At 52.0% G+C, this 13,463-nt stretch overlaps 1 protein-coding gene across 3 annotated transcripts in view; it reads right to left on the bottom strand.

Moving 5' to 3' along the window:
• Positions 1–819: 819 nt before the first annotated feature.
• Positions 820–13,463, bottom strand: part of alpk3a (alpha-kinase 3a) — a 102,186-nt gene continuing 89,542 nt past the window's right edge. For all 3 annotated transcript variants that reach the window (XM_072553154.1, XM_072553157.1, XM_072553155.1), the window contains 2 exons: positions 5,908–5,956; positions 820–1,435 (listed from right to left, as the gene is read on the bottom strand). In XM_072553154.1, the coding sequence (XP_072409255.1) occupies positions 1,033–1,435; positions 5,908–5,956 (452 nt within the window). In that variant the 3' untranslated portion in view covers positions 820–1,032. The remainder of the gene's footprint in view (positions 1,436–5,907; positions 5,957–13,463) is intronic.

The raw sequence follows: 13,463 nt of genomic DNA on the forward strand, positions 1-13,463 counted from the left end.
CCGAAATGCTCGGGACCAGTTGTTTCTCGGAATTCGGAATCTTTCAGTTTTCAGAATAAGTGACAGTCTGATGGTGAAATTGTTTTTTAAAAACTTACTGGAGGAGCAGCTATCTAAGTAAGAACTCATTTGGCCACGCCGGTATGTCACACCTGAGTGACACGCATCGAGTGGGTGTTGACTTAGGTTAGCTTTACTCGTCAAACAACCTTGTTAATGAGAAAACAACTTCACACAAAAAAAACTTTCAGATTTCGGAGCTTTTCGGCTTTTGGATATTCGGATAAGGGATCTTCGACCTGCAGTTTACTTACCCGTAAATCTGCTACCAGAAAGTACTTATAAAGTACCAAAGTACCTTTCATGAAACGCAATGTGCCTTTATAAGGTCTGAGTCACTGTTTTCTCTAGCCCCCCCTCAACATGCCTTCAGCAGAGCCCAATCCTTGCCACAATCTCAAAAGCTAACTGTTAAAAAGAAACACACACGCGCACACACACAAATAAACCATACGATAGGGTCTAGAATTCTGTCTCGGCTGCTGGGCTTCTTGGTATTTAATCCCACTGATTGCAGTGGGATTGAATATGAAGTGCTGATTTACAATCTGTGTTACACCACTACCTGGGACAAACTGCTACCCAAAATAAACTCGAGAGAACAGTCAGAAAAGCAAGGCCGCACGTCCGAGAGCAAACCTCAGGGCTTCCCCCCGACGCACATTGAATCACTTCAGGTTCACCGCACTCAAGTGATGCTTCTAACCCAGTGTCGCCCACCCTCCTCCCCTCCCCTCCCTCCCTTCCCTCTCTCCCCCCTTCCCATGTTTGACTCATCATTTCAAACCTACAAAGCTTCTTGCAGACATAAAGCACCCAGTGGACATTATTGCCAGTGACACTTCACTTCCATCGGGTTTATCGTATCCCTCATTTGACTCAAATCTTTTCCATGTTAAAAACAACCGCTCGCTGACATTTTAAAGAAAGTGCTTGGTAACCCCGTGATGATCCGACTGTTCCCACGCCATTTTACCGCAGTTTGACCGACTTGGGGATCTCCACAGTTTTGTGCCTCACTGCTGGTTCGTGACTGTCCTCGGTGTTGCCTGCTCTGCGAGAAACGCCGGGGCTGGTGGTGGTCTTCCGAGATGGCTGCGGGCTGGACGGGACTTTCCGTTGGGCCCGTGGACTGGACTGGGGGTCCTTCCTTTGGACCTGAGGGCTAGACTGACCCTTCCGCTGGATTTGAGGGCTTGACTGAGCAGAGTGCACCTTCCGAGTCGTCAGTGGGCTCTTGGATCCTTTTGGCTTGGCAGGCTGAAGGCTATCAATGGATTTTAGTCCCAGTGCCTCACAGTAATGGTTACACTGATGGGCGGTGACAAACTCTTCAATAGCCGACAAAGGACTGTTTCCTGTCAGACCCTGATACCTGCAAACAAACAAAGACAACTTCATTTTTTTAATCTCCAAAACTAGCAACATGAGGAATTCGGGCGGAAATTCCCAGAGCGGTGAACTCGGGAATGACGGGAGGTTGGCGCAGATCAATGAAACTGCTCAAAGGTGGAAGTCAAAACCAGGAATCATGGGAAGAGAAGTCACTAATCACCCAACAGGGAATTCAGACAAGATTCCCCAAACCAGAGAGTGCGCCATTTCACTCCCTAATCGCTCTGCCACTTCAGTTGGGGAGTCAGTCACGTTGCTGTGGTTCTGGATTCTCAGAATTCAGCAAGACATATGGTAAGATCCCGCATGGGAGACTGTTAATGAAGGTAAGGGTTCACGGGATACAAGGAAATTTGACAAATTGGATCCAGAATTAGCTGAGAGGCAAGAAGCAGAGGGTGATGGTTGAGGGGTGTTTTTCCGACTGGAAACAGTCGGATTCCATACGGATCATTGATGGGGCTTTTGCTGCCTCTGGTTTATGTACATTATTTAGACTTGAATGGAGCAGAGTTGATCAGAAAGCCCACAATTGATACAACAATTGGTGGAGTGGTAAGCAGTGTGTAGGACAACCTTACATTGCAGGAAGATATAGATGGGCTGGTCACTGGCAAATGGAATTCAATCCAAATAAGTGTGAGGGCAGGACAAACAAGGCAAGGGGACACATGCTGAACAGAAGCACCAAGGATCTGAGGGAACTTGATGTGTATGTTAACTGGTCCCTTAAGGCAGCAGGTGTAAGGTAGATAAAGTGGCTAAGAAGTAGATACTTAGATTAAATTAGACTTTCAGTGTGGAAACAGGCCCTTCGGCCCAACAAGTCCACACCGACCCGCCGAAGCGCAGCCCACCCATTCCCCTACATTTACCCCTTACCTAACACTACGGGAAATTTAGCATGGCCAATTCACCTGACCCTGCACATCTTTGGACTTTGGGAGGAAACCGGAGCACCTGGAGGAAACCCACGCAGACACGGGGAAAACGTGCAAACTCCACATAGTCATTCGCCCGAGGCGGGAACTGAACCCGGGTCTCTGACGCTGTGAGGCAGCAGTGCTAACCACTGTGCCACTTAGGAGGGGTGTAACAGCACCAGAGAGGGTGCAGAGATTTACCAGACTGTTTCCTGGGCCGGAGAGTTTCAGTTATGAATTGAGATTGAGCAGACTGGGATTGTTTTCCTTTGAGCAGAGGAGATTGAGAGGGAACATGATTGAGATGTAGAAAATTATGAGGCATAGACAGGATTAGACAGGAAGGAACCTTTCCCCTTGATGGAGGGAACAATGACCAGGGGGCATCAATTTAAGGAAAGGGGCAGAAAGTTTAGAGGAGGTATGAAGAATAGACCTTTTTCCCCCAGGGGATTCTGGAACACACCGACTGTGCGGGTGGGAGAGGCAGAAACCCTCATAACATTGAAGAAGCATTTAGACGAGCACTTGCAATGCTTAGGTTATTGGCCAAGTGCTGGGAAATGGGATTGGGATAGTGAGACGGTTGTTTTACACTAGCACAGACTCAATGGACTGTGGTGCCTTTTCTGTACCATCGACCTCCATGACCATATGGAGTCGCATGTAGGCCAGAGGAGATAAGGACAGCAGGTTGGAAAGGGCGTCAGCGAACCAGATGGATTCTTACAATCGATGATAATTTCATGATCACCATCACTGAGACATTTCTTTTTAGATTGGATTCCCCACAGTGTGGAAACAGGCCACTTGGCCCAACAAGTCCACACTGACCCTCCGCATAGTAACCCACCCAGACCCATTTGCCTACCCCTACAGTTACACCTGACTCATGCAACTAACACTCTGGGCAATTTAGCACAGCCAATTCACCAGGCCTCAGTTCCTGATGAAGGGCTTTTGCCCGAAACGTCAATTGTCCTGCTTTTCGGAAGCTGCCTGACCTGCAGTGCTTTTCCAGCACCGCTCTAATCTTGACTCTAATCTCCAGCATCTGCAGGACCCACTTCTGCCTAATTCGCCCTGACCTGCACATCTTTGGACTGTGGGAGGAAACCGGAGCACCTGGAGGAAACCCACGCCGACACAGGGAGAACGTGCAAACTCCACATAGACAGTCACCCAAGGGTAGAATCGAGCCTGGGTCCCAGGCACTGTGAGGCAGCAGTGCTAACCACTGAGCCACCATGTTTTCTTGCATTAGTGTCCCTATATCTGGGTCAGGAGGCTTGGGTTCAAGGTCCCATTTGCTCCAAAGCTGTGCCGTAGGAACCACTTTCCTTCTCAACCTGTCCCCTCACCTGAGGCAAGGTGACCCTCAGGTTAAACCACCCCCAGTCATCTCTCTCCCTAAAGAGGAAGCAGAGTTTATGGTCTGGTAGGAATATAGCAACGCTACCATTGTAATAGTCCCCTGAGCAGGTTAATTATCTACAGTTAATGAATCATCTCCATCAGCTGCTTTGCTGGGAGTTACTCGAAATCTCTGGACCATGCAGCTGGATGCTGGGATTACCATCCAATGGCAATCCCACAGGAACACCAAATCCTGTATCCACAATCCACTCACTGTCCAGTAACCGGGACACATTCACCACAGTCTGCCTCCAGGTACCCTCACACTAACCTCACCCTCACTACCTCACACTAACCTCACCCTCACTACCTCACACTAACCTCCCCCCCACTACCTCACACTAACCTCACCCTCACTATCTCACACTAACCCGTCCCTCACTACCTCACACTAACCTCCCCCCCACTACCTCACACTAACCTCACCCTCACTATCTCACACTAACCCGTCCCTCACTACCTCACACTAACCTCCCCCTCACTACCTCACACTAACCTCCCCTCACTACCTCACACTAACCTCCCCCTCACTACCTCACACTAACCTCCCCTCACTACCTCACACTAACCCCCCCTCACTACCTCACACTAACCTCCCCCTCACTACCTCACACTAACCACCCTCACTGCCTCACACTAACCTCCCCCTCACTACCTCACACTAACCTCCCCTCACTACCTCACACTAACCCCCCCTCACTACCTCACACTAACCTCCCCCTCACTACCTCACACTAACCTCCCCCTCACTACCTCACACTAACCACCCTTCACTCCCTCACACTAACCTCCCTCACTACCTCACACTAACCTCCCCCTCACTCCCTCACACTAACCACCCTCACTTCCTCACACTAACCACCCTCACTAACTCACACTAACCACCCTCACTACCTCACACTAACCCGCCCCTCACTACATCACACTAACCTCCCCCTCACTACCTCACACTAACCCCCCCTCACTACCTCACACTAACCCTCCCCTCACTACCTCACACTAACCCCCCCTCACTACCTCACACTAACCCACCCCTCACTACCTCACACTAACCTCCCCCTCACTACCTCACACTAACCCTCCCCTCACTACCTCACACTAACCTCCCCCTCACTACCTCACACTAACCCACCCCTCACTACCTCACACTAACCCACCCCTCACTACCTCACACTAACTCCCCCTCACTACCTCACACTAACCCTCCCCTCACTACCTCACACTAACCCACCCCTCACTACCTCACACTAACCTCCCCCTCACTACCTCACACTAACCCCCCTCACTACCTCACACTAACCTCACCCTCACTATCTCACACTAACTTCCCCTCACTACCTCACACTAACCTCCTTCTCACTACCTCACACTAACCTCCCACTCACTACCTCACACTAACCTCACCCTCACTACCTCACACTAATCTCCCCTCACTACCTCACACTAAACCCCCTCACTACCTCACACTAACCACCCTCACTACCTCACACTAACCCGCCCCTCACAACCTCACACTAACCTCCCCCTCACTACCTCACACTAACCTCCTCCTCACTACCTCACACTAACCTCCCCCTCACTACCTCACACTAACCCACCCCTCACTACCTCACACTAACCTCCCCCTCACTACCTCACACTAACCCACCCCTCACTACCTCACACTAACCCACCCCTCACTACCTCACACTAATCTCCCCCTCACTACCTCACACTAACCTGTCCCTTCCCCGCACTATCACACACTAACCTCCCTTTCACTCGGTCACAGTAAGGTACCTTTCACTACCCCACACTAACCTCCCTCTCAACACTAACCTCCTCCTCTCTACCTCAGCCTTACTCCTCGCCCCCCCCTCACTACCTCAACCTTATCTCCAGCCCCTTTGTGTGGCAGTCCCCTATTTCACTTTGTTTCTGATAATCCACAGCTGCTCCTATCTCTTTATCTGGCTCGCTCACAAACTCTAGGTGAAACTCTGTGAGACAATCCATGGTATTGAAGCCACCACCAAAGTTCAAGTTGTTGTTGTAGAGAGAGCACATTTTATACATTTTCACTCTGGTCTGGATTGCGATAGCATTTCCACAGATGCTCCCAAGGTTGACTTACCCTTTGGGAGTTGTTGCAATCTGCACATCGGTAAGATTCAGCCCCACTCCTGTACAGAGAAGCAGACAGAGAGAGAACACAAGGTGTATTTAGAGCTGTAACCTCTGCTGTAATAGAGACAGACCCACCCCCTCCCCCATCGCAATCCAGGCACCTTCACTGGGATCAACCTCCTCTGGCATGGTTATTACCACGGCGACCATCCCATTCACCGGGTCATGTTGGAATGGCATCACCAGATGGGTGCACCTCAATCGGCTCACCCTCACCCCCCCACAAAAATCAGCGACCACTGACAGAGCCCCATTAACTCCCTGAGTTGGGCAGGAAGGGACCTGCTGTGGAACCCCTTTCATCTCGCACTCATCAGGACAGATGCAAGAATGCCACAATTCAAAGGGAATAATAATTTACACTGCACAACGCAAGGGTACAGAATGATCGGCAAGTGAGCTGTACCGGTTAGAGGTGTTACCACGGAGATTGCACCAATTACTCCCCCTCCCCCGGTTTTATTTAATTCACAAAAGACTCAGTGTCAGGTCATGTTCTGTCAGTTCGCAGAAGGTGGCCCCTGTGTGTGAATATATTCAGCTTCGGGTTAGTGTAAGGGAGCCACACTGTGAGCCTGATCAATAACACTAACCTCCCCCACACTACCTCACACTAACCTCCCCTCACTACCTCACACTAACCTCCCCTCACTATCTCACACTAACCCGTCCCTCACTACCTCACACTAACCTCCCCTCACTACCTCACACTAACCTCCCCTCACTACCTCACACTAACCCGCCCCTCACTACCTCACACTAACCTCCCCCACACTACCGCACACTAACCTCCCCTCACTACCTCACACTAACCTCCCCTCACTACCTCACACTAACCTCCCCCTCACTACCTCACACTAACCTCCCCTCACTACCTCACACTAACCTCCCCTCACTACCTCACACTAACCTCCCCCTCAATACCTCACACTAACCTCCCCCTCACTTTCTCACACTAACCCCCCTCACTACCTCACACTAACCTCCCCCTCACTATCTCACACTAACCTCCCCTCACTACCTCACACTAACCCTCCCCTCACTACCTCACACTAACCTCCTTCACACTACCTCACACTAACCTCCCCCTCAGTAACTTACATTAACCTCCCCCTCACTACCTCACACGAACCCCCTCACTACCTCACACGAACCTCCCCCTCACTATCTCACACAAACCTCCCCCTCACTATCTCACACTAACCTCACCCTCACTATCTCACACTAACCTCCCCCTCACTACCTCACACTAACCTCACCCTCACTATCTCACACTAACCTCCCCCACACTACCTCACACTAACCTCCCCCTCACTACCTCACACTAACCTCACCCTCACTATCTCACACTAACCTCCCCCTCACTACCTCACACTAACCTCCCCCTCATTACCTCACACTAACCTCACCCTCACTATCTCACACTAACCTCCCCCTCACTACCTCACACTAACCTCACCCTCACTATCTCACACTAACCTCCCCCTCACTACCTCACACTAACCTCACCCTCACTATCTCACACTAACCCTCCCCTCACTACCTCACACGAACCCCCTCACTACCTCACACTAACCTCCCCCTCACTACCTCACACTAACCTCCCCCTCACTACCTCACACTAACCTCACCCTCACTATCTCACACTAACCCTCCCCTCACTACCTCACACTAACCTCCCCTCACTACCTCACACGAACCTTCCCCTCACTAACTTACACTAACCCCCTCACTACCTCACACTAACCCCTCACTACCTCACACTAACCCGCCCCTCACTACCTCACACTAACTCACGCTGGTCGACCACACACTAACCTCCCCCTCACTAGGGCACATAAAGTCTCCTCACTACCACACAATAACCTCCCCCTCACCTCCTCACACTAACTTGCCCCTCACTACCACACACTAACCTCCCCCTCACTGACTCACAATAACCACCCTCACTACCTCACTCTAACCTCTCGCTCATTACCTCACACTAACCTCACCTCACGAAGTCACACTAACCTCCCCCTCACTACTTAACACTAACCCCACTCATTACCTCACACTAACTTCCCTCACTACCTGACACTAACCCGTCTCTCACTACCTCACACTAACCTCCCCATCACTACCTCACACTAACCACACTCACTACCTCACTCTAACCTCTCGCTCATTACCTCACACTAACCTCACCTCACTACCTCACACTAACCCACCCTTCACTCCCTCACACTAAACCCCCACACTACCTCACACTAACCCCCCTCACTACCTCACACTAACCCCCCTCTACCTCACACTAACCCCCCTCACTACCTCACACTAATCACCCACACTACTTCACAATAATCCCCCTCACTACCTCACACTAACCCCCCTCACTACCTCACACTAACCTCCCCCTCACTACCTCACACTAATCCCCCTCACTACCTCACACTAACCCCCCTCACTACCTCACACTAACCCCCCTCTACCTCACACTAACCCCCCTCACTACCTCACACTAATCACCCACACTACCTCACACTAATCCCCCTCACTACCTCACACTAACCTCCCCCTCACTACCACACACTAACCTCCCCCTCACTATCTCACACTAACCTTCCCCTCACTTCCTCACACTAACCTCCTCACTGCCTCACACTAATCCCCCTCACTACCTCACACTAACCCCCCTCACTACCTCACACTAACCCCCCTCACTACCTCACACTAATCACCCACACTACCTCACACTAATCCCCCTCACTACCTCACACTAACCTCCCCCTCACTACCACACACTAACCTCCCCCTCACTTCCTCACACTAACCTCCTCACTGCCTCACACGAACCCCCTCACTGCCTCACACTAACCCCCCTCACTTCCTCACACTAACCTCTCCCTCACTACCTCACACTAACCTCCCCCTCACTACCTCACACTAACCTCACCCTCACTACCTCACACTAACCTCCCCTCACTACCTCACACTAACCCTCCCCTCACTACCTCACACTAACCCTCCCCTCACTACCTCACACTAACCTCCCCCTCACTACCTCACACTAACCTCCCCCTCACTGACTCACAATAACCACCCTCACTACCTCACTCTAACCTCTCGCTCATTACCTCACACTAACCTCACCTCACGAAGTCACACTAACCTCCCCCTCACTACTTAACACTAACCCCACTCATTACCTCACACTAACTTCCCTCACTACCTGACACTAACCCGTCTCTCACTACCTCACACTAACCTCCCCATCACTACCTCACACTAACCACACTCACTACCTCACTCTAACCTCTCGCTCATTACCTCACACTAACCTCACCTCACTACCTCACACTAACCCACCCTTCACTCCCTCACACTAAACCCCCACACTACCTCACACTAACCCCCCTCACTAACTCACACTAACCCCCCTCTACCTCACACTAACCCCCCTCACTACCTCACACTAATCACCCACACTACTTCACACTAATCCCCCTCACTACCTCACACTAACCCCCCTCACTACCTCACACTAACCTCCCCCTCACTACCTCACACTAATCCCCCTCACTACCTCACACTAACCCCCCTCACTACCTCACACTAACCCCCCTCTACCTCACACTAACCCCCCTCACTACCTCACACTAATCACCCACACTACCTCACACTAATCCCCCTCACTACCTCACACTAACCTCCCCCTCACTACCACACACTAACCTCCCCCTCACTACCTCACACTAACCTTCCCCTCACTACCTCACACTAACCTCCCCCTCACTACCACACACTAACCTCCCCCTCACTACCTCACACTAACCCTCCCCTCACTACCTCACACTAACCCTCCCCTCACTACCTCACACTAACCCTCCCCTCACTACCTCACACTAACCCTCCCCTCACTACCTCACACTAACCTCCCCCTCACTACCTCACACTAACCCTACCCTCACTACCTCACACTAACCCTCCCCTCACTACCTCACACTAACCTCCCCCTCACTACCACACACTAACCTCCCCCTCACGAGCGCACATAAACTCCCCTCACTACCACACAATAACCTCCCCCTCACTACCTCACACTAACTTGCCCCTCACTACCATAAACTAACCTCCCCTCACTACCTCACACTAACCTCCCTCACTACATCACATTAACCCGTCCCTCACGACCTCACACTAAACCCCCACTACCTCAAACGAACCTCCCCTCACTACCTCACACTCACCTCCCCTCATGAACTCACACTAACCTCCCCCTCACTGCCTCACACAAAACTCCCCTCACGAACTCACACTAACCTCCCCCTCACTACCTCACACTAACCTCACCCTCACTACCTCACACTAACCTCCCCTCACTACCTCACACTAACCTCCCCTCACGAAGTCACACTAACCTCCCCCTCACTACCTCACACTAAACCCCCTCACTACCTCACACTAACCCACCCTTCACTCCCTCACACTAAACCCTCACACTAACCCGCCCCTCACTACCTCACACTAAACCCCCACACTATCTCACACTAACCCGCCCCTCACTACCATACACTAACCTCCCCCTCACTACCTCACACTAACCTCACCCTCACTACCTCACACTAACCTCACCCTCACTACCTCACACTAACCAGCCCCCTCTACCTCACACTAACCCCCCTCACTACCTCACACTAACCCGCCCTTCTCTACCTCACACTAACCAGCCCCCACTACCTCACACTAAATCCCCTCACTATCTCACACTAACCCGCCCCTCACTACCTCACATTAACCTCCCCCTCACTACCTCACACTAAATCCCCTCACTATCTCACACTAACCCGCCCCTCACTACCTCGCACTAACCCGCCCCTCACTACCTCACACTAACCTCCCCCTCACTACCTCACACTAACCTCCCCCTCACTACCTCACACTGACCTGCCCCTCACTACCTCACACGAACCTCTCCCTCACTAACTCACACTAACCCGCCCCTCACTACCTCACACTAACCTGCCTCCACTACCTCACACTAACCTCCCCCTCACGACCTCACACTAACCCGCCCTTCAGTACCTCACACTAACCTCCCCCTCACGACCTCACACTAACCCCTCACACTAACCCGCCCCTCACTACCTCACACTCACCTCCCACTCATTACTCACACTAACCCGCCCCTCACTATCACACACCAACCTCCACCTCACTATCCCACATTAACCCCATCACTATCTCACACTAACCTTCCCCTCACTTCCTCACACTAACCTCCTCACTGCCTCACACGAACCCCCTCACTGCCTCACACTAACCCCCCTCACTTCCTCACACTAACCTCTCCCTCACTACCTCACACTAACCTCCCCCTCACTACCTCACACTAACCTCACCCTCACTACCTCACACTAACCTCCCCTCACTACCTCACACTAACCCTCCCCTCACTACCTCACACTAACCCTCCCCTCACTACCTCACACTAACCTCCCCCTCACTACCTCACACTAACCTCCCCTCACTACCTCACACTAACCCTCCCCTCACTACCTCACACTAACCCTCCCCTCACTACCTCACACTAACCTCCCCCTCACTACCTCACACTAACCTCCCCCTCACTACCTCACACTAACCTGCCCCTCACTACCTCACACTAACCTGCCCCTCACTACCTCACACTAACCTCCCCCTCACTACCTCACACTAACCTCCCCCTCACTACCTCACACTAACCTCCCCCTCACTACCTCACACGAACCCCCTCACTACCTCACACTAATCTCCCCATCACTAAATCACACTAACCCGCCCTCATTACCTCACATTAACCTCACCCTCACTACAGCAAACTAACCTCCCTCACTACCTCACACTAACCACCCTCACTACCTCACACTAACCTCCCTCACTACCTCACACTAACCACCCTCACTACCTCACACTAACCACCCTCACTACCTCACACTAACCTGCCCCTCACTACCTCACACTAACCTTCCCCTCACTACCTCACACTAACCTCCCCTTACAAACTCACACTAACCTCCCGCTCACTACCTCACAATAACCCGCCCCTCACTACCTCACACTTACCCTCCCCTCACTACCTCACACTAACCACCCCTCATGACCTCACACTAACCCGCCCCTCACTACCTCACACTAACCCGCCCCTCACTACCTCACACTAACCCACCCCTCACTACCTCACACTAAAGTCCCCCACACTAACCCCCCCCTCACGACCTCACACTAACCCGCCCCTCACTACCTCACAATAAATCCCCTCACTACCTCGCACTAACCTCCCCCTCACTACCTCACACTGAGCTCCTCCTCACTATCCCACATTAACCCCCCTCACTACCTCACACGAACTTCTCCCTCACTACCTCACACTATCCCACCCCTCACTACCTCACACTAACCTCCCCCTCACTACCTCACATTACCCGTCCCTCACTACCTCACATTAACCACCCTCACTACCTCACACTATCCCACCCCTCACTATCTCACACTAACCTCCCCCTCACTACCTCACACTAACCCCCCTCACTACCTCACACTAACCTCCCCCTCACGACTTCACATTACCAGTCCCTCACTACCTCACACTAACCTACCCCTCACTACCTCACACGAAACCCCCTCACTACCTCACACTAACCTCCCCCTCACTGCCTCACACGAACCACCCTCACTGCCTCACACGAACCACCCTCACTACCTCACACTAACCCCCCTCACTACTAAACACTAATCCACCCTCACTACCTCACACTAATCTCCCCCTCACTACCTTACACTAACCTCCCCTCACTACCTCACAATAACCCGCCCCTCACTACCTCACACTAATCTCCCCCTCACTAAATCACACTAACCCGAACTCATTACCTCAAACTAACCTCCCCCTCACTACCTCAAACTAACCTCCCTCACTACTTCACACTAACCACCCTCACTACCTCACACTAACCCACCCCTCACTACTACACACTAATCCACCCTCACTACCTCACACTAACGACCCCCGCACTACCTCACACTAACCTCCCCCTCACTACCTCACACTAACCCGCCTCTCACTACCTCACACTAATCCCCATCACTACTTCACACTAATCCACCCTCACTACTTCACATTAACTTCCCCCTCACTACCTCACACGAACCTCTCCTCACTCCCTCACACTAACCCACGCTGGTTTACCTCACACTAACCTCCCCCTCACTAGCGCACAATAACCTCTCCTCTCAACCACACACTAACCTCCCCCTCACTACCTCACACTAACCTCCCCCTCACTAGCGCACAATAACCTCTCCTCACTACCACACACTAACCTCCCCTCACAAACTCACACTAACCTCACCCTTACTACCTCACACTAACCTCCCCTCACAAACTTACACTAACCTCCCCGTCACTACCTCACAATACCCCGCCCCTCCCTACCTCACACGAACCTGCCCCTCACTACCTCAGCACTCACCTCCCCCTCCTCT

The sequence above is a fragment of the Chiloscyllium punctatum genome, chromosome 33, assembly GCF_047496795.1.
Source record: "Chiloscyllium punctatum isolate Juve2018m chromosome 33, sChiPun1.3, whole genome shotgun sequence".
NCBI lineage: Eukaryota > Metazoa > Chordata > Chondrichthyes > Orectolobiformes > Hemiscylliidae > Chiloscyllium > Chiloscyllium punctatum.